This window comes from Oryza sativa, chromosome 5, assembly GCF_034140825.1.
Source record: "Oryza sativa Japonica Group chromosome 5, ASM3414082v1".
NCBI classification, from domain to species: domain Eukaryota; kingdom Viridiplantae; phylum Streptophyta; class Magnoliopsida; order Poales; family Poaceae; genus Oryza; species Oryza sativa.
In genome coordinates this window covers 4577995-4599615 of record NC_089039.1, presented here as the reverse complement: position 1 = coordinate 4599615, position 21621 = coordinate 4577995, and the positions used below count along the sequence as shown (strand labels likewise).

Genomic DNA, 21621 nt, shown 5'->3' with positions numbered 1-21621 from the left:
GAATCTCAAGCAATAGCTAGATGTCATACAAATGTAATGTTTTTCAATAACCAGGAGAAGCCTGTTATTATAGAATAACAGAACATACCCCATTATCTTCTAGAAAGCATAGCAAAAGCTAGTTGATGCTATATCGAAGTTAACCTTTCTTTGTTTTAATGTTGAAACTCTGTAGATGCACGGTTTTACCTTTGAGTTTTGTAAAACTGTTGTGAGTTTTTATTTGAACAAGTATGTTTCTTTTTTTACTTGCATATTTTGCTTCAATTTGGTGGAGTGGGGACATTCTCAAACAGAACATGATTTCCAAGAAAAATATAGTGGATTATTTTGTACACCGTGAGTTTTAGTGGGTAATGATCATGTTTAAAATTCAAAATCAGCTTTGAATTATATGCTGGGAACTATGGAGGGTAAACTCTTGTGACATTTTTCTGTTATCTATTTTAACGAAGTTTCACACTGACAACAGCTTGGCATCTTTGGTGGGACCATAGGCACTTAAAAACAAAACTGTGCCTTGTGATTTTTAGTACAAACAAAGAAAATTGTGTCTCATGATACTTGCTGCACTGTTGCTTTTCTGCATTTAATATTTACTGTTGGTTAATGTCCCTTAGTCCTTAAAATGTTACAACCAAAATGGCGGTGTTTCAACTAGCACCGCTTGTGTAAACAAACAGAGCAACAAAGGACCTATTTTTATAATTCATGGATTCACATCAATGCATTATGCAGACAGACCTTACAATCTCCTTAACCCCTTGTCACCATCATCTGACTCATCCTGAAATTTGTTATGGTTACCCTTCCTTTTATATGCTTGCATATTCTTAGGTTTGAGGAATGCACCATTTCCTCTCCTACTGCAGTCCGTATTATTGCTCCATAGGACTTACTAGGTGCTCACCCCCCCCCCCCCCCACACACACACACAGTGATAGGAAGCCATAGAAAGGGGAGATGGAGATTGGAGGGCTCCAGAGATCTTCCCAAACATTTAGGAGGTCTGGTTCATCAGGTTTGGTCTGGGATGGGAGGCTTATGTCTGAAGACCAGAACCAGAGTGATCAAAGGGCAACTGGTGATGCAGAGGCTGGTAGCTTAGAATCCAAAGAGCTAAGGCACTCTCGTAGCGTTGGATCCAGTATAAAGGTGCAGCGAAGGTGCAGCGATAGCGTGGAGCGCAGCAGGTCTGGCAACCAGGCCTTTCGAACTCGGCATGTTCCTCCTGCTATGGATCCACCTTCACCCAAAGTTTCCCGCTGCTTGTTCTGCGGCATCTTTAGCAAGGAAGAGCCCTCACAGCCTCCCAAGCCCAGAAGGTACTAGTGTGCTGTATATTTTCCAAACAAATGGGTAGGCTTAGAGAACTTTCTGAGGCTTAAAGTTCATCAATGGATATCTTGTAAGGTTTAGTGCTTGCTGTTTGCTTGTTTCTCTCTTGCTTTCTTTTTTTCTCTTCAGTTTATATTGGCAGCCATAATCAGGACCTGTTTATGGTTGTCTTTTCTGTCAAAGTGTTTACTATATGCATATAGTAGCAGACTTGTTGCGTATATGTATATGCCAATGTGCAGGAGCATGATATTATGATGTGCAAGTGATGCTTCTATTTGGTACTATACGTGCTATATTTCAAGGTTGGTACTACACTGTTACTGAATGTGATCTACATGCTTACCCTTGATTTACTGGTTAATCAGCATAGGAATTACTGTCGCCCTTATGTACTTAATACCTTTAAGCAGCTTACCTTCGAATTCACTTATTAGCTACTCAGTGGATCCATAGTGTATTATGCAATCTTTCTAGCATTCTTTGTGGTTTATGATGCTGGTTACATGATTGGAAAACGCTTTCTTTAAAGTAAACAAGCAAATAGAACTGGCGGGCAGATTAAAGTTACTCTGTAGATTTGTAGAAACATTCTAAGCTTGGATTAACTACTGCTAGGAAGCTTGAATGTTTCATTACCATGTACGCGATTTTTCATGGATGACTTTGGATATGTTTGGATTGTCATATAAATGATTGTGATTGCATGGATGACTTAGTATATGATGAGTCAAAGTCAACCTTTTGGATTACATTATTTCTTTATCGTTAATTTTTTGGTGTATGATGGCCAATTGCTTCTGAGTAGAAGTACCAACTCCTGGCGGTTTGTCTTGCATGATAGTTTTAACAATAGTTAAAGTGCTGTCATCTGATAGTAAGATATTGGCTCTATAGAACACATGGATCATTCATTACTTCTAATATTTCCTTTATGCCTAGTTGGCTAGTTGAGTTATTTGTATGAAGTCCTGACCTGCTAACCATCCTTGTGACCTTGTGAGCTGATGCACACAGGAAACTTTCCTACTGACATAAGCTAGTGCTGTTTACCCGAAAATGCTCTAGTGTTTGTCTGAATGTTGTTCATGGTCATCCACCTTGCTAGCAAAATGCATATGCAGAGCATTTCTTAGTCAGAAATTTGCAACATGTGTCAGATGCAGGCTTAGATTATGTGTCGATTACTACAAGAGTACATGTGCAGATTACAGAGTATAATGTGGAATTAGTTAGGTAGGGTCTTCAGGTCTTGGCAAATGACTCATGAGTGGTAATCGATTTTTATCTGATCTGCTTTACACCTAGTAGGCTAGTGCCAGGTTTATAAGACAAGGTAGGCCAATCTTTAGGGTGAACAGAGATAATTTTAGCAATAAAAGGCAGTTATATAGACCATGTTTTGTCAAAAGATGTGTGGTCATGAGCGCCACCTGTCAGTGAAAGTGAGGATGTGCTCTCCTTCTGTTGTGGTTAGGAATTAGGTGTCTTTTAGTACTGACCTTGCTATTTACCTGTCCCTAGGTACAGACAATTCCAACTATGCAACCTACTCCCAATAAGGATTCAAAACATTAGGTGGTGATGTACTGTACTGATGTAGCCTCTGATCACAATAATCCATGATGATCCTACTAATTGATGTGCATAGTTTGCATAAGAAAAAATAAAAAGAGGTGCACGGTCATTGAGAAATAAAGTGTCTGTCTGTTAGTTTCATTTCCACCATCTTTGTCCAATAAAGCATATCCTTTTGGTCTTCCTGCCTACCATTCAATTGGTTTGGCAGCACCTAGGCATCATGATCAATCTCAGCGAAGTTGCTTTTGTGGAGAGAAAATTCAAGAAATACCATTTATAAGTGTCCAATTTAAAAAATATCATCGACAAGTACGAGTTCCATGAAATGTTATTGTACAAGCGATTTTTTCCTAGAAATACTATTGCCTTTGACGTACCGTTTAATAGATTGTTCATCCTATAACACTTAAAGAAGCGTTGCTAACAAAAATATGAACCTAAGACGAAAAGGCATAGTGGGCATTGGGCAGCTAGAATCATGAAAAGTTTCCTGGGATTTTTAACATGTTCTTTTTTTGTTGGTAAGTGGTAACTATATATAACAGCTGGTTCATCTATGCTAAAAACATCTCAAGTTTTCTGCTTGATATGTTAAGTTTTCTCTTGTTATAACATGCTTTAGGGGTTGGAATGCACTGTGGACTGTGGTAGGGGTAGAATCTAGGAGAGGTTGCTAACAAGTGAGAGTGGCTATATATGTAGTTTAGGGTCGGCATTTATCATTGTTGTTTGACCAGCTTTGCTCGAAGGAGTAACAAAATAGCCTGCATTTCCCTTTTCATTTCTACTATCTTGCTGCCTCTGCTGCTGCTGCTGTTGTTTGATCTGAAGTGAGATTCTAGTTCTGCTAAAAAAAATTCTTGGGATGGAAAGTTATGATATTGTTTTCATGGTACAACACACTAGTCCTCTTGCCTCTTGGCGCATGAACTAGTGAAATACTTTTGGATTCTTTGGTTGTGTTTAGTTCGTGTGACAATTTTTTTTTAAGTGTACGGACACACATTTGAAGTATTAAACGTAAACTAATAATAAAACTAATTATAGATTCCGCCTGTAAACTGCGAGACGAATCTATTAAGCCCAATTAATCTGTCATTAGTAAATGTTTATTGTAGCATCACATTGTCAAATCATAGCGTAATTAGGCTCAAAAGATTTGTTTCGCGATTTACATGCAAATTGTGTAATTGGTTTTTTTTCGTCCATATTTAATGCTCCATGCATGTATCCAAATATTTAATGTGACGGAAAAGTTGAAAGTTTGAAGAAAAAAATTTGAATCTAAACACGGCCTGTATGCCCAAACAAGCGAAGGTCAGTTCAATTTTGCATCTTTGTCAGTTGTCATGCTTGCTTCGTAGAAACTGTACAAGAGATAAGGAATAAGTTCACCGATGGTACCTCAGCTTAACAGCGAGATTTTTTAAGGTCTTTTATCCATAAAATCAGAAATGTGTACCTCTAAACTTACGTAAACCGTGCACACAAGGTCCTATAGCAGTATACATGGGTGGTTTTGCTGACGTGGCATCCTAGTCAGCAAAACAAATTAAAAAAAGTGCGTGAGGCCCATGTCAGCTGCACATCTCTTTCCTTTTCCTTTTCCTTTTCCTTTTCTTCTCTTTTCTCTCTTCTCTCCTCCCTTCTTCGGGCCGGCGGCGGGCGGAATCGGCGAGCGCGGTTGTGCGCGAGCGCAGCAGCAGAGCGGCGGCGGGCTGCGGGCGGAGCAGACGGCGGGCAAGCGCGGCGGCAGAGCGGAAGCAGCGGAGCGGCGGCGGCGGCGGTGGGCGGAGCGGACGGCGAGCGAGCGCAGCGGCAGAGCGGAGGCAGCGGGCGGAGCGCGCTCGCGGCACGGACTGCCGTAAACCCTAAACCGCCGCCGCAGCCATGGCGGTCTCGGTGTCCTTTCTCCAGTGCTCGGCCTGCTCCGCCGCCGCGTCGGCGGCGTCCGTCGTCTTCGCCGAGGCCTTCTTCTCGGAGGTGTACTGCTGCAGCTCGCGCTTCAGCTGCCCGTTCTCCTGGAGCGCGCCCTGTAGCTGCTCCTTCAGCTCGTCCGCCGTGCCATCCTCCCCTAGACTCGAGCTCTGCCCGGGACTCTTGCACCCCCACCGCAGGCAGCCCCGCCGGCCTACTCCGGCCGTCGCGAACACCACCGACGGCAAGACGCAGACCACCGACGGCAATAACGTAAACCACCACATCACACCAACACCAGTACAAGACTATATACAGGAAGCAGAGCTAATAAGCCGCCATTGACCACCTTCAATTCATTCCTCTCGCTTCTCAATTCGCTATCTATCTCCTCAATCTCTTTTTTCCTGTCACCATTAATTCCACGTACACGGCATGGACGACGACGAGAAGCCGACGGTGGCGGCAGGCGCTCGTGGCAGCAAGGTGGCCGGCACCGGCGCCGTCGACGCATGCCTGGTCACGGCGGCCATGGCGGGGGCGTCACTGCTAGCGTGTTGGGCCGTGGCGTTCCACCCGTCCAACAGCCAACGCTCGCCCGCCGTCCGCTCCGCCCGCTCCGCCCGCGGCTCACAGCCGCTCTGCTGCCGCGCTCGCCCGCCGCTCGCATCGGCGCTCGCTGATTCCGCCCGCCGCCGGCCCGAAGAAGGGAGGAGAGAAGAGAGAAAAGAGAAGAAAAGGAAAAGGAAATAGATGTGCAGCCGACAGGTGGGCCCCACGCACTTTTGTGGGGCCATGTATACTGCCATAGGATCTTGTGTGCACGGTTTGTGTAAGTTTAGGAGTACACATTTCTGGTTTTATGGTTAAGGGACCTCAACAAATCTCGCTGTTAAGTTGAGGGACCACCGGTGAACTTATTCCAAGAGATAATGATACGAGGATTTGTGGGCCGGGCCTTGGGCCTGTCCCTGGGTCCAAGTTGGGCTGGTCAAGATTTCCTTCATTTCATTTCGGAATATAAGTTCACTTTGACTCCCTTAACCAGTGGCCGAATCTGATTCGTATCCAACCATAATACCGGATATGTTAACTCATCAACTATTAAAACAGGTGCAATTTAACTTCCTTGCGGTTTTGGAGGACTGTTTTGCTGATGTGGCAACAACGTGACGGTGTTGATATAATCTTCGTCCTACATGGCGTTAACACATCACTTTGTGTGGTATTAGAATTTTAAAATTCTGTGGGACCCATTCTCTCCTTCCTTTTTCCTTTGTCTCTTTCCCTTCTCTCTCTCCCCATCACCCGTCTGTAGGGGGTGGGAGCTAAAGCGGCACGTCGACGCCACCTGGGGGCTGGGACGAAGATCAGGTCAACACCGCCAAATAGACGCCACGTCAGCGCAACCGCCCTCCAAAACTACCAAGCGAATTAAATTACACTAGTTTTAATAGTTGGGGACCTAAAGATCCGATACTGTGGTTCAGAGATAGGAATTAGATTCGACCACCAATGAAGGGGGTCAAGGTGGACTTATTCCTAATTCAGGGTCATAAGCTAAAATCACGGTCCATCTAAGCAACGGTCCATCTAAGCAAGGACAAATGAGGCCTTCGTCTTCTCTGCTTTGCTTCCGTTCTCTTTCCAAATTATTTTCTTGTGACGACTCAAGAGAACTAGAGAAGGAAACTGAATCACATAAACTTAAATTAAATGAAAAATCATCACACAGAGAAACTGCTTGCCAGTTTATATACCCTACTCAAAATCAAACCGATGACCACTCTTTTTTTTTCTCCCTCTCTTATTCTTCTTCTAAACAAAAATACACAGATCTCTGGGGATACACACGCAAGAATTAGTTACAGCAACATGCTCGAAGAAATTCCTCTTCAGTTCTGCGTACAAACAGTTAACTTAACTGGATGCTGACCGTTCTGTACACTGTCCAGTTCTGTTCTTCAGAGAGTAGTAGAGTACGTACACGAGACAACTCTGAATATTCCCCCACGTTGCGTTTCTGCCCTTGATTTTTTTTTTTTTTGCCCCAACTTCGCATGTGACCAGCGGTGCAGAGACACGTTAGCGTCACCAGCGGTGGTTGCTGCCCCTGGCCTCAAGACAGCTAATAATCGACAGGACTAATACTAATCCACGGGTTAATTAGACTAGACCATCAACCAGGCTGCAGGCAAGAGCAACACTCGTTTTAATACTTCAATTAGTTGTTGCAGCATAATCCCAGCCACTACAGTACGTAGTACCACTGTTGTAATCAAGGGCAAAAGAGGCAGACAAAGTAGAGCCTGAACCTCCATGCTGTTCCTCACAAATCACCAGATAGATTTTAGCAAGTTAAGAGAAATTTTTTTGTCATGTTTAGTCAGTTTCTTTGACTTCACTGCTACATGGCTTGCAACTAGTTTTTTTTTTTAAAAAAAAACACTTTCTACTATGTATTTGTTACTGCATCCTAGAAGTAAAATAAGTGAGATGTATTTTTTAGCTGTATGCCTATGGACAGAGGCCGGAGATGTAACCCATTTTTATTATTTTTTTAAAAAAGAAGTAAAATAAGTGAGGGTTTATGATGAACAACAACAGTACCAAACCAAACTGAAGTTTTCGTGTCGAACAGTGTAACAGAAATACAGCAGCACCATCAAGCCGATGGCAAATCATTTTCCATGCATGCGATGTGAAGATTCCAATTTGGTTAGAGGAACAAAAAGAAACTAGGAGAGATTACAGAGAGAGAGAAGGAGAAAAAATATATATTAGTGATTATTGCAAGTAACAATAAAGAAAAGAGGCCACCGACGGGCAGGACAGTGGCAGCCCAACCGCCATTATTGGGACAAGAACGGTTTACCTGACAGTGTGCTTATTGCAAAGCACAAGTCAGCACATCTCATTTGTTCTTGTTAACTTTGGAGTGACAGGCTCCCTATAATCTGGTCTGATTTTTTTTCCTCTTAATGCATGCTTAATTAATCTACATCTGGCATCACAAATTAATTATGTTCAGTTTGTGAATCTTTGAGGTGCAATGATGAAAACAAAGGGGAGTTCAGTAGCTATCTATATGGGATGTGGAGTAAAGAGAGCCAGGGACTTTTATTTTAGTGATTTTATATATTAGTTGCTGTAAATTTAAATAAAAATTGCATAGCATGTACTATACGCTTATGGTGTAAATAAGTAAAAAGAACTACAATCTTGTTGTTTGTTATAAATCCCAAGGTAAGGTGGAAAACCGTAATGATGTGTGCCAAAACGTTGCATTTGTCGGTCGATGAAACGGCAAGAAGAAAATTAGTTTCCTGGGAGGAGTGTTAGGTACTCTAAGCACAGCAGGTTCTATAAAAGATTTATTAATCGATTCAGGGAGTGCAAACAAATTAATATAAGATATTGCTTACCCCTAAATCAGAAGAGGAATAGTTTTAATCATGTGAATAATGCACTTCTTTTTTCAATCCTCGAGCCCCTAACCAGGTCCTCTTTCCATTTTCAAATAATGCACCAAGTCTATATTATGCACAAGCTTAAGTTAGCATCAACCTTGGTTAAGAATGACAATCCAAAGCATTGAGAATATTCAAACTTGTAATATTATTGATGATATAGGAGAAAACTACTTAAAAGCTGGTATGCAAAACAACTAACAATGTTGCACTTAATATTATTCCTCTTTAATTTTTCTCATATTTTCCTGTCATGTGCTCGAGGTATATCTTCTCCATGAAGAAACAACTATTTTCTCTTGTCCACGTCAGCAAAATAAGTGTTATATATACTGTGGCAAATTAAAACAAAACATGTTTAGAACGGAAAAACATTGCAGAAAACTAGACCAATACACAAATTACATCTGCTATTCGAGAAACATAAGTTCTCAATGTTTTTATAATTAAGAATTGAATTAACTTCCCTGCAAATATCACAGAATGCTTGGCAATGCAAATAATTCTCACCATATAATTTCGATCCACCAATCACAGCACCATCGATTTGATGCCAACTCACATGTTACACGCTTGCTGCACATGCCACATTTCTTTCCCCCTTTCCTACCTCCAAAAAACACCACAAAAAAAAAAGAGTAGCGGCAGGTAGGAGGGCATTCCCGTCCACCGCCGAGGCGCCGACAGATCCACCCGCTACCGCCGGTCACCCGGGCCCACCCCGTCAGCGGGTGACAGCCTGTGCCCAGCTCCACCCCTCATCCGACGGCCGAGATATCTCCCCCTCATCTCATCCGACGGCCAGGAGGCGAGCCGGGTGACCGGCGGTAGCCGGTGGCGAGACTCCCACCAACTGAAGCGAAACCAACCCGAGCGTGTCTCGCGTATGTAAGAAGAGAAGACGAGGAGGCGAGAGGAAGTAGTGGAGCGCGAGCTGAAGAGGAGGAGGGGAGTGGAGGAGGCGGCGCTGCAGATCTGGAGGCGGAGCGGCGAATGGTGGTGTCGCCGGCGGCCGCCGCGATCTAGGCTTGCCGCGCGCGCGCGGATCTGCGAGCTGCGTAGCCGTTTCTCGCTGTGAGTGGAGGAGGAGGAGGAAGGGGAGGAGGATGGCGGCGAACGCGGGGATGGTGGCGGGATCCCGCAACCGGAACGAGTTCGTCATGATCCGCCCCGACGGCGACGCGCCACCGCCGGTACGTGCGTGCGTGCGATGAGCGAGCGAGATGAGAGCGTGTCGGTGGTGGATCTGGGGTGAGGGGAGAGGGAGTGAGTGTGGTGTTGGGTGCGCATCTCTCGAATCGAATCCCCCGCAAAATTGCGTTTGTTTTTTTGTGCTGGGCTCGGGGATTTTCCCCCGCAGTTTTCCCTATGTGCATTTGGCGCGGGCGATTGTAGTGTCCTCCTGTGTGGAATTGTTAGTGAGTAATCCTCATGTGAGGAAATGTCCGGTGGTTGTGGAATTGTAGGGATTTAGCTAGAGCAATGCAGCTCCCGGAATTCCCCAGTCTAGGCTTCGCGGGTAGCATTTGAGGTGCCATTGATGTGTTAGATCTCAGCTTGGTTAGTACTGATGACGCAGAGGCTGAATCATTAGAACTGTGGAATTCATGCCCAGCTTTTGTAGAGCTCCTCCATTTCTAGCTTTAGGACCTTGGTTTCGACTTGAAGCGAAGCAGATGGTTCTTTAGTTAGTGATTAATTACTAATAGTTCTGTAGTTCCGTTTGGGCATGTACTAACTGTCGTTTTCTTGCTTGATGCAGGCTAAGCCAGGGAAGAGTGTGAATGGTCAGGTCTGCCAGATTTGTGGCGACACTGTTGGCGTCTCGGCCACCGGCGACGTCTTTGTTGCCTGCAATGAGTGCGCCTTCCCGGTCTGCCGCCCTTGCTACGAGTACGAGCGCAAGGAAGGGAACCAGTGCTGCCCCCAGTGCAAGACTAGATACAAGAGGCACAAAGGTTGGTTTCTGTACAACTGTTCTATTATTTATATGTCATATAATATATCATTACTAAGTTCATGTTTGATTCTTGCTTCATATCTATGTATCCACATATAAAATTAGACTACCAACTCTGTCTTTTATTCCATAAAGACAAATGATTGATGTATACTGTGATTGTTTTGCCGCCTTGGACAAAATGCAGGTAGCCCTAGAGTTCAGGGCGATGAGGAGGAGGAAGATGTTGATGACCTGGACAATGAATTCAATTATAAGCATGGCAATGGCAAAGGTCCAGAGTGGCAGATACAGAGACAGGGGGAAGATGTTGACCTGTCTTCATCTTCTCGCCACGAACAACATCGGATTCCCCGTCTGACAAGTGGGCAACAGGTACAGTTTAACATGATATAAGTTCTCACTTGTATCAGTGAACTTGTTTCTGTAAGAATGCTGTGCTCTTGGGTACTGACAAACTGATATTTTCATTCAGATCTCAGGAGAGATCCCTGATGCTTCCCCCGATCGCCATTCTATCCGCAGCGGAACATCAAGCTATGTTGATCCAAGTGTTCCAGGTACTTTTCTTACTCATCATAAATTGCTCCTTGGGAAAAACATTGGTTTGGAAAGTGCTAACATTTCTCTATTATGATTCCAGTTCCTGTGAGGATTGTGGACCCCTCCAAGGACTTGAATTCCTATGGGATTAACAGTGTTGACTGGCAAGAAAGAGTTGCCAGCTGGAGGAACAAGCAGGACAAAAATATGATGCAGGTAGCTAATAAATATCCAGAGGCAAGAGGGGGAGACATGGAAGGGACTGGTTCAAATGGTGAAGATATGCAAATGTATGGACAACCTATCCTTATATTATACACGCTGCTTTGCAGTGGATTTAGATAGTTATTTTTGCATTATAGAAATTCACATCAGACACCCAAAAACTTGGTCTTTATGATGCGCAGACTGAAGGTATATCATATCAGCATATACTGAAGATAGCTCACTCAAGCACTTAGAATGCCCTTTTCTCCATGTTATTCAATGACTTATTAGATAGTTTTATACCTCTGAGTTTGATCAGGATATAGATTTTCATTGACTATGCTTTACCACTACTGCAGTTTGATGTATATTGTATATATTGCTTCAAGTATATTGATCTTTCTGTAATTGTCTTTCACAGGGTTGATGATGCACGTCTACCTCTGAGCCGCATAGTGCCTATCCCTTCAAACCAGCTCAACCTTTACCGGATTGTTATCATTCTCCGTCTTATCATCCTGATGTTCTTCTTCCAATATCGTGTCACTCATCCAGTGCGGGATGCTTATGGATTGTGGCTAGTATCTGTTATCTGTGAAATTTGGTTTGCCTTATCCTGGCTCCTAGATCAATTCCCAAAGTGGTACCCGATAAACCGTGAAACATACCTTGACAGGCTTGCATTGAGGTAAGATGAGATACTTGATATACATTTTTTCAGGGTCGTGGCACTGAAACTCTCTTACATTGATATTCTGTGTCCTGAGGCGTCCAATCTAATGTTGCAGATATGATAGGGAGGGAGAGCCATCACAGCTTGCTCCCATTGATGTCTTTGTCAGTACGGTGGATCCACTAAAGGAACCTCCTCTGATCACAGCAAACACTGTTTTGTCCATTCTGGCTGTGGATTACCCTGTTGACAAAGTGTCATGCTATGTTTCTGACGATGGTTCAGCTATGTTAACTTTTGAGGCTCTGTCAGAAACTGCAGAATTTGCTAGGAAGTGGGTTCCGTTTTGCAAGAAGCACAATATTGAACCACGAGCTCCAGAGTTTTACTTTGCTCAAAAAATAGATTACCTGAAGGACAAAATCCAACCTTCCTTTGTTAAAGAAAGGCGGGCAATGAAGGTAAGCTTCTACTGTCATGGTTAGATTACCGCCAATCTGCATTGTGCCTGAGTATTTAACTTTGGATACTCTGTTTCAGAGAGAGTATGAAGAATTCAAGGTACGGATCAATGCTCTTGTTGCGAAGGCACAAAAAGTACCTGAAGAGGGGTGGACCATGGCTGATGGCACTGCTTGGCCTGGGAATAACCCAAGGGATCACCCTGGCATGATTCAGGTGATCTTTACTTCTAATGGGGGAGTGGTTTAAGATTCTAATTTAATCAGGTTCGTGTATACTAAACTCCTGTTATGTTGATTACAGGTGTTCTTGGGGCACAGTGGTGGGCTTGACACTGATGGTAACGAGTTGCCACGGCTTGTCTACGTCTCTCGTGAAAAGAGGCCAGGATTCCAGCATCACAAGAAGGCTGGTGCAATGAATGCATTGGTATGTGTTCAATTCTGTAAATTTATCACTGAAGTTTATCAACCCAATACTTATATACCCCTATTTCTGGTGGGCAGATTCGTGTATCTGCTGTGCTGACAAATGGTGCCTATCTTCTCAATGTGGATTGTGATCACTACTTCAACAGTAGCAAAGCTCTTAGAGAAGCAATGTGCTTCATGATGGATCCCGCACTAGGAAGGAAAACTTGTTATGTTCAGTTCCCACAAAGATTTGATGGCATTGACTTGCACGATCGATACGCTAATCGCAACATAGTCTTCTTTGATGTGAGTACAATGGTGCCTTTGTTTGTCCATCATATCAAAATTTTCATGTCTGACATGCTTTTCTGCTTTGCAGATTAACATGAAAGGTTTAGATGGCATTCAGGGTCCAGTTTATGTGGGAACAGGTTGCTGCTTCAATAGGCAGGCCTTGTATGGCTATGATCCTGTACTAACTGAGGCTGATTTGGAACCTAACATTGTTGTTAAGAGCTGCTGTGGTGGCAGAAAGAAAAAGAGCAAGAGCTACATGGATAGCAAAAACCGTATGATGAAGAGAACAGAGTCTTCAGCTCCTATCTTTAACATGGAAGATATAGAAGAGGGCATTGAAGGTTTGTGCTAGTCTTTGTTCATCTTTTATCTTTTATGTTATGAACAACCACTGCATTTAGTGTTATCAACATTATGCTTCTATCTAGTCTTATGTTTACACAGACTTTTGAGATACTCAAGCTGGCTCCCTCCTCTAATATTGCTTTTGTAATTCATTAGGTTATGAAGATGAAAGGTCAGTGCTGATGTCCCAGAAGAGATTAGAGAAACGTTTTGGTCAATCGCCAATTTTTATTGCGTCCACCTTCATGACTCAAGGAGGCATACCACCCTCAACGAACCCAGCATCTCTACTGAAGGAAGCCATCCATGTTATCAGTTGTGGATATGAGGACAAAACTGAATGGGGAAAAGAGGTTAGTGGGGCAACCCGTAATTTTCTCTTTCTTCCTAGAGATCTTTGTTCTACTTCTTGCCAAGTCATGGGTGTGGACTCCTTGTTCTGTATAGAAATAGAAGCCTAGAAGTTAACTTTTTTGTTTTCCAATGTGATTTCAGATTGGCTGGATCTATGGTTCAGTTACTGAGGATATTCTGACTGGATTTAAAATGCACGCAAGAGGTTGGATATCAATCTATTGCATGCCACCACGGCCATGCTTCAAGGGTTCTGCGCCAATCAATCTGTCTGATCGTCTTAACCAAGTGCTACGTTGGGCTCTTGGGTCTGTTGAGATTCTGCTTAGCAGACATTGTCCTATCTGGTATGGTTACAATGGGCGTTTGAAACTTCTGGAGAGGCTGGCTTACATTAACACCATTGTTTATCCAATTACATCCATTCCACTTATCGCCTATTGTGTGCTTCCTGCTATCTGTCTCCTCACCAACAAATTTATCATTCCTGAGGTTAGTCAAAGGATATCCATTCACTTTCTTATTCTGTTATTCGATGATTTTTTTAATTACCATATTGTTTTTTTTTGTTATGCACTCTGCTTTTATGACCACAATCCAACAATACCTTTTGCTAATCATCATGGTTTCTTATTCAGGAGAGCTCTGTTGTTTTAGTTAAGTTTCTGCCCTTCTGGAACTTCTCTGATCAGATCTTTTTCTGATATGCAGATTAGCAATTATGCTGGGATGTTCTTTATTCTGCTTTTCGCCTCCATTTTCGCAACTGGTATTCTGGAGCTCCGATGGAGTGGTGTTGGTATCGAGGACTGGTGGAGAAATGAACAGTTCTGGGTCATTGGTGGCACATCTGCCCATCTCTTCGCTGTGTTCCAGGGTCTTCTGAAAGTGTTAGCAGGAATTGATACCAACTTCACTGTTACCTCAAAGGCGTCCGATGAGGATGGTGACTTTGCTGAGCTATACGTGTTCAAGTGGACCAGTCTCCTCATTCCCCCGACCACCGTGCTTGTCATCAACCTGGTGGGCATGGTGGCGGGTATATCATATGCCATTAACAGCGGTTACCAATCATGGGGTCCTCTCTTTGGAAAGCTCTTCTTCTCCATCTGGGTGATCCTCCATCTCTACCCCTTCCTCAAGGGTCTCATGGGCAGGCAGAACCGCACTCCGACCATCGTCATCGTCTGGTCGATCCTCCTCGCGTCGATCTTCTCCCTTCTGTGGGTCAAGATCGATCCTTTCATTTCGCCTACTCAGAAAGCCGTCGCCTTGGGGCAATGCGGTGTGAACTGCTGATCGGCACCGTTACGAAGATGAACTTCAATCAATCAAGGTCTACCCCCCCTTGTGTAAATACCTGAGGGGGGCTAGAATGGGATCTTCTTTTTGTGTAGATGAAGACCTTTTTTATCTAAGTTATGCCACTGTTTATTAGCTACTTCAGTGCTGGCGCTAGCTGCTGATACGATGGAACTGTGAAGCCTTATTTTGCCTGCGAAGAAGCCAGCCCAGCAGCGTAAATTGTGAATTTTTTTCTTCTTTTGTGACACCCGTTATTTTAGTCATTTGTTTGAGGGGTCGTTGTTACACATACTATGGGATGTTATTTATACGGATATATTCCAATTACATTCTTTTGCGGTGAACATTTTAATTATATTCGTAGCATATAATGTAAGGCAACTCAGTATTTCAGCTGTTCACTTGACAAGTTGCAACACATATACATCTTGAGTTGTTTGTTCATGACATTTGCATTCTCTGTTTCTGGAGCTTAACACTAGCAGAGTTTCAGAGTGTCATGGATACTTTGTCCGTATCAAAATAAACTAATAGAATTGATATATCTAGATTCACAAAGTAATACGATGTGTTGTATCCTAATCGAACAAGCCTCCTGTCAGGATTACGAGGTCTCATGTCAATTCGCAATATTAGAATGTGTAGCATTCCAAAATGACCCCCCGCTATGCGTGGCTGATCATCGCCAGACCTCCAACAACACCACAGAAACGAGATTCCGAAAACAATGCCACCACGTAGGTCACGCCATCAAGGACGTCGCCATCTCCCACATTCTTAGAAAGATGTGGTTTTCACCCAAAGAAAACTCGCCAAGAATAAAGAGAGGTACCCTTAGCGGCGCCCTAAGGGGTAACGACACCCGAAGGCATAGCCTTTGCCGGCCCAGTGATCCACTGGGCGATGCTTTCGCATGAAACCCTACAACCTTCGTTGTAATTTGTCGCCCACCAACTCAGAAACCACTGCACAAGCATTGACAGCAAGTGGCCTCTACCACACCTCATCTGCGTCTCTCCGTCGGTCGACTTTTGAACTTGCCGCTGAACCCTGCCGCCACCCCAAAGAGCTGGCCCATGCCTCCTCTGGCAGGTCATAATCAGTCAACTAATCAGCTCTATTCCAGTTTCGTTGATGAGGGATACTATCCAAACTCAACCCCTGTTTGAGGAGCCTAAATTGAGACTTTTTAAAACAAATTCAGCTCAGACCCAAATTCTCAGTCCCCCGCACCGCATGGTTGCTTGTCGTCGATAGGTGCGGCGCATCGCCGCAACCAGAAATTCCTTGCCTCGCCGCCGTGACCGCCGGATCTTCTTCGGTACACTGGCCACTCTTAAGATTTACAACAACAATGCACGTGCTATACATCAACAATATTTACAGCTATAAAAGCATTTTAACTCGATCACATACCAACATTGAAGAACATACATTCTTTCCGATGCTGAAACACCAAATCACAAGCAAAATATACAAGCCCAACCGACCAAAGTTGAGGTAGCAAGGCCTGGTTCATAAGCAATGAGTGACCCAAAGTTTAATCTTTAGTTAGCAAGCAAAATCCACTTTGTTTGATTAAAGATTGTTGACACATGTAGAGGCAGAAAGATACTACCTCCATGCATATATGTGTAACGTTCACCAGTATAAATTTAAACTAGCCAACGTCATAAAAAAACTAGAGGAAGTATGTTGTTAACAAATCCACTACTTTCTTCACAAATAGTATGCTTGCACGTGGAATCCACGTTGCTAATAATAAAGTAAATAAAACGCATAACAAAATTGCTCGAGTGCTAAATTATTTTTCAGATTTCATTTTCTGGGTGTGTTTAGTTCACACTAAACTTCCCCTAACTCCCAACTTTCCATCACATCACATTACATTCAAAACTTTCCTACACACGTAAACTCTCAATTTTTTTTCCAAACTACCAACTTTCCCCAAACTTCTCCCCAATTTCAGAAACTAAACACAGCCTCTGTTTCGTACGTTTGGGGATGTAGGGAGTATTAGTTCAGTGCAGTTTTTTTTCAGGGATCAGAGCAGTTTTTTAATGTAAAAAGCGAATCCCGTTTCCTTTTTGGAGCAACCATTTCACTTAGGGTTTGTTTAGTTGGGGTAAATTTTTGGGTTTGTTTGTCACATCGGATATACGGACATATATTTGAAGTATTAAACGTAATCTAATAACAAAACAAATTACAGATTTCGCCAGAAAACTGCGAGACGAATTTATTAAACCTAATTAATCTAATCCATCATTTGTAAATGTTTACTGTAACAACACATTGTCAAATCATGGCGCAGTTAGACTTATTGTCTCGCAATTTACACACAAACTATGTATTTAGTTTTTTTCATATTTAATACTACATATTTGACCAAACATTCATGTGATTGGGTGAAAAAATTTTGATGTGGGAACAAAATAAGGCCTAACTGAACTAAGTTCGTAGTTGATATTTTTTTTTATTTTTCTCGAAAGGTTGGTTGAATATTTTTCGTAAAAGTGAAGTCATTCTCCTTCCGCTCCCTCCTCCCACCACATTGCTCTCAATCCCGTGCTTTAGGTTCCATCAATACTCCCAAACCATCCAAATCAGAAGGGCCCGTTTCAATGCATGAACATGTTACCGGTAATATTAGCGTTGATCTATACTCTCAATGCGTTGAGCATGGACATGTCACGATAATTTTAACGTCCACATTATACTCTCAATGCATGGAAATGTTACCTATAACATTAGCTTATTATAATACTTGAGAGCAAGAAAATTAGAAACTTCGCTTCGCTAACGGCGTATTTGTAAAAAAATAATAATTTATGAATAAAACTTTTATATACATGTTTTTAACAATATAAAAGCAAAGGATAAAAATAATCTTTAATAAAAAAAACCCCTAAAATTAGCTCTAAATTTAAGGTAAAAAATTTAAATTTTAGCTAAATTTAAGGTTGAAAATTTAAATTTTAGCTGATAAGTAGAAGATGAGGCAAGAATTCTGATAAAATGAAAAGGCAAGTCATCGCAAGATTTATGACGAAAATGAAAACCTTTGATGGTAGGAAGGGGGTCGTCATAAAGACACTCGGTCGGTCACCATATTTATCAATTAAAATATTCACTGTTCGCATAAAAAAAAATCAAAATTGTATATATGTGGCCAAAAACGATAACGGTCTAACTGTCGGAAACAGGAACTGTGAGGAATTTCGGTGACCAATTTCATCCCTATTGATTAGCGTATCACCCCTAGTAGCACCAATAATGATGCAACTTGCAGTAAAGGGCAGTGCAAAACCTGAGTGACTTTTTACTTCTCTCCTAGCATCATTTGTCCAAAAATTTCAGCCTTACAAACCAGGGTGCAAGTGAAAAACAATTAGACCAAAAGTTTTGTGCAGCACTACATTTTAGCACCAGTCACTCACAACCACAAGTTTTATTCTTCTTAAGATGTACCCTTTTGCTTCTTGGGCATCCTGTAACCACCAACGACGCAGGCATGGTCACGCTCGAAAGGCTCCAGCGTCACCTGCTCAGAGGGCTTGAACTGATCTGCCTTCAGCTTCTCAACTTCACTAGCAAACACAGCCTCAGCTGGCATGGTGGAGTCGATACAATTCGCCTGTTCAAACAATTTCAGTCCAATACCTAGTATTACATCTAATATCTCCCCAATCTCAACCTCAATCAAGGTGATTATCTTCAGGATTCAGGGGAGAGAAAAGACAAAAGTACCTTGATTGAAATGACAAAATGTCCACCATTCTTCAGGAAGTAGGATGCATTGAGGGCTAAGATCCTAGCCTGCAGGACAGAGGATTCCATAGGAAAGGTTTCAAAAATCAGTGAGAATCTTCAAGATCTTCAACAAAGGACATGGCCATGGAAGAAGATTCCATAAAGGGAATTTTATATGCAGACAATTTATCCGAGACTCTAGCAGCAAACATACATGAATTATTGTAAGCAATGTTACAAGGCAAAAACATATCAATGTCCGACACTGCCACAGAATTAAGAAATGTAGTACGGCAAGTACTGGAATAGTTCTAATTAGCACTAGACTAACAAAATAACAATAGGAGAGAAAGCTATACCAGGAAAGCTGACATATTACAGAAAAAAGAACAAGACAATATCAAGAAAATTAATATGCAAAAAGTCAAAAACATGACTATTAGCCACCAACAAAGCACACATATCGCTGAAGGTTGTACCATACTAAAGAGAGTATAAACAACCAAGCATATGGCAAATTGCTAGCACAATCCAAATATGATGTACAGAATACTCATAAAATGCAAAGAGAAGGGAATGAAATAATGGAGGCACAGCGCATCGGAAACTCGAATTTGCATCATCCAATTTGATGTCCTGAAGGGGAATCCGAGTAAGATCATCATATGCTAAGCCCAATCAAAATATTAAATAATAAGGGATATAGGGACATAGTAAGTAGTGCTGGCACTGAAATGCAAAGTCCTCATATGCATAACACAGCCATATAGAAGCAAAACTGCAGGTATACTCGTGCTGTAAATAATTCTATAAATTAGTAAAAGACATCAAGGCCACCAAACGCTTCCAAAAGAAATCCATAGCCATGGTTAACTCATAACAATTGAAAACCAATTTCAAAAAGGATAGATTCAAAAAATATATAACAGAAGTGTTTCAAAAGAAAGAATGCATCTTCGTGTTACAATTTAAGTACTTCAGAAGCATACAAGAATACTACTCCGTGTGTAGGAATAGAACTTCTGGGTTGGAGGTTGCTTAAACATAAACTGGAATATAAACAGCTAGACATAAGAAAACTGACAACAAAGACAGTTTAAAAAGCAGGCAAAAACAGCAAAGAAAAAACAGGTGGTAATGGGCTTTAATGCATCAGAAACTCGAATCTGCATCATCCAATTTGATGTCCTGAAGGGGAATCCGAGTAAGCTCATCATTTGCAGCCCGCAAGTAATCAAAGAATGTCACCAAAACCATTGTCACACACTTAATGAATACTAACTAGTAACCATATAATAAATTATCTAAGGTCGTTTTCAAGATCATGAAATCATTGTGAGAAAGGTATACCTGATCTGGCTGGGCAACATCAGAGAAGATAACATCAACCATGCCAACCAACATCCGGTACCTCGCCGGGTGCCTAGCATCTTCAATGATGGGAATTACATTGGTCCTCTTTTTGGCCATGTTGACAAGATCCCTACCACTCCTGTGCGAGAACTCAACAGCATAGACCAAACCGGTCTGCAAAATGACTTGATTAGCGAATGGCAAAATTGCATACCTAGGTGACTGAATAATAAATGAGAACAGTAAATGAGATCTCACCGGTCCAACAATATCAGACACATGAGACACGGTTGTTCCTGAGGCACCACCGAGATACAGCACACGGGTACCAGGAGCCTAAAATCATGATGCAAACATTAACACTTGATGCATTTTTTTATACTACAGCATTAACAAACCACAGTGATTTTAAACCACTTAAGCATAAAGTTGCACACGTGGATTCAACCAAGAAACTTACAATCCAGATGTTGTCAACACCACCAAGCACAGCAGCAGCCAACTTTGAACGGAAGGGATTCCACACCCTGTATTCAACCTTGGTTCCATCCTCATTCTGTACATAGCAGAAAAGCAGAAACAACAGTCATGTACAATAAAACAGATCAATATGAACAGAAACAAGCGTCATGTACACAATCTTTGTATCACACTACAAAGAAGCAATATTGCGCAACATCTTACAGCTTTCTACAGCGCACTAAATTATCCTAACAGTTCTAGCACGATTTGAACATAATCTGTGTACACTGCATAGAATCAACATTGCAACATCTTACAGCTTGCTACAGTACAATACAATCATACTACAGTTCTAGCAAAACACTAAATAAGTAGAACGCAAAAAAAAATGGAGGGAGTAAGAGCAAAGGACCTGGACGGAGATGCGCTTCTCGCCATAGACGGACTCGCCGGGGACCATGTTCTTGGTGCAGAGCGCGTCCTCCTTGGCCTTGGCGATGAACACGCCGTCGTGCTTGTGCGGCACCACGACCACCTTGCTCCCGCCCTTCATGCCACCCCTCCCGCCGCCACCGCGGCCGCCGCCACGGCCCCTCGGCGTCCTGCCTCCCCTCCCACCACGGCCTCCTCTCCCGCCGCTGTCCCCGACCCTCCCGAATCCCCTCCCACCGCCGCCGCCGCGGCCGCCGCCATCGCCTCTCCCTCCTCCTCCCCTCCCGAATCCCCTGCCTGACGCAGAACAGCATCGTGTAAGGGTGGAAGTGGAATCGAGCGCGAGATGAATCCTAGGGTTTCGGGTGGTTGCTTACCTCGCGGTGGCCTCATGGTGTCGTGCCGACGAGGTGCTTCGCCGCCGCCGCCGCCGCCGCAGGTGAGGGGGAGAGGTTTAGGGTTTTGGAGGGGGTTAGGGTTTGGATGGGGAAGGGGGAGGAAGATTTATAGAGGGAGACTAGCGTTGGTGTTTGATCACGGCCGTTGATGAGAGGGACGGAAAATGGACGGCTAGGGTGTGTTGATAAATAGGATGCTCTCAGCTGTGCACTAGGCTGTCTCCGGGGGAGAAAATTGACATTGCTTGGCTTCCCTAGAATGTCATCTTCAAACAAGGCTAACATGCTACTACTATTTCTTCCATTTTTTATCAAATCACATGAATTTTACCCTATTTTTCTTGTCAAGCTAACCAAA

At 42.9% G+C, this 21621-nt stretch overlaps 3 protein-coding genes and 2 non-coding genes across 6 annotated transcripts; 2 read left to right on the top strand and 3 right to left on the bottom strand.

Moving 5' to 3' along the window:
- Positions 1 to 911: 911 nt before the first annotated feature.
- LOC129734111 (MAPK kinase substrate protein) lies at positions 912 to 1666 on the top strand. Its single transcript, NM_001420365.1, has one exon. It carries the CDS (start codon positions 964 to 966, stop codon positions 1330 to 1332), a length of 369 nt encoding a protein of 122 aa, NP_001407294.1. The 5' UTR covers positions 912 to 963; the 3' UTR covers positions 1333 to 1666.
- A 7455-nt stretch (positions 1667 to 9121) lies between these two features.
- LOC4337958 (probable cellulose synthase A catalytic subunit 1 [UDP-forming]) lies at positions 9122 to 15407 on the top strand. Its single transcript, NM_001402501.1, has 14 exons — positions 9122 to 9499; positions 10069 to 10264; positions 10454 to 10641; positions 10742 to 10826; positions 10910 to 11099; positions 11438 to 11704; positions 11805 to 12150; positions 12230 to 12367; positions 12455 to 12580; positions 12658 to 12870; positions 12944 to 13202; positions 13363 to 13559; positions 13702 to 14052; positions 14272 to 15407. Exons 1-14 carry the CDS (start codon positions 9413 to 9415, stop codon positions 14857 to 14859), a joined length of 3231 nt encoding a protein of 1076 aa, NP_001389430.1. The 5' UTR covers positions 9122 to 9412; the 3' UTR covers positions 14860 to 15407.
- Positions 15408 to 18157: 2750 nt separating this feature from the next.
- On the bottom strand, positions 18158 to 21339 carry LOC9266224 (rRNA 2'-O-methyltransferase fibrillarin 1). 2 transcript variants are annotated; one of them, XM_015785095.3, is made up of 7 exons: positions 21243 to 21339; positions 20846 to 21162; positions 20432 to 20527; positions 20230 to 20307; positions 19969 to 20145; positions 18616 to 18684; positions 18158 to 18502 (listed from the first exon to the last, which is right to left on the bottom strand). In XM_015785095.3, exons 1-7 carry the CDS (start codon positions 21256 to 21258, stop codon positions 18326 to 18328), a joined length of 930 nt encoding a protein of 309 aa, XP_015640581.1. In that variant the 5' UTR covers positions 21259 to 21339; the 3' UTR covers positions 18158 to 18325. The 2 variants fall into 2 exon arrangements, with proteins under 2 accessions (XP_015640581.1, XP_015640582.1); XM_015785096.3 differs by having other exon boundaries at positions 18616 to 18679.
- LOC112939169 (small nucleolar RNA snoR60) lies at positions 19215 to 19289 on the bottom strand. The gene has a single exon (XR_003242711.1). It is a non-coding gene; the product is annotated as a small nucleolar RNA snoR60 (small nucleolar RNA).
- Positions 19767 to 19841, bottom strand: LOC112939168 (small nucleolar RNA snoR60). Its single transcript, XR_003242710.1, has one exon. It is a non-coding gene; the product is annotated as a small nucleolar RNA snoR60 (small nucleolar RNA).
- Positions 21340 to 21621: the final 282 nt, after the last annotated feature.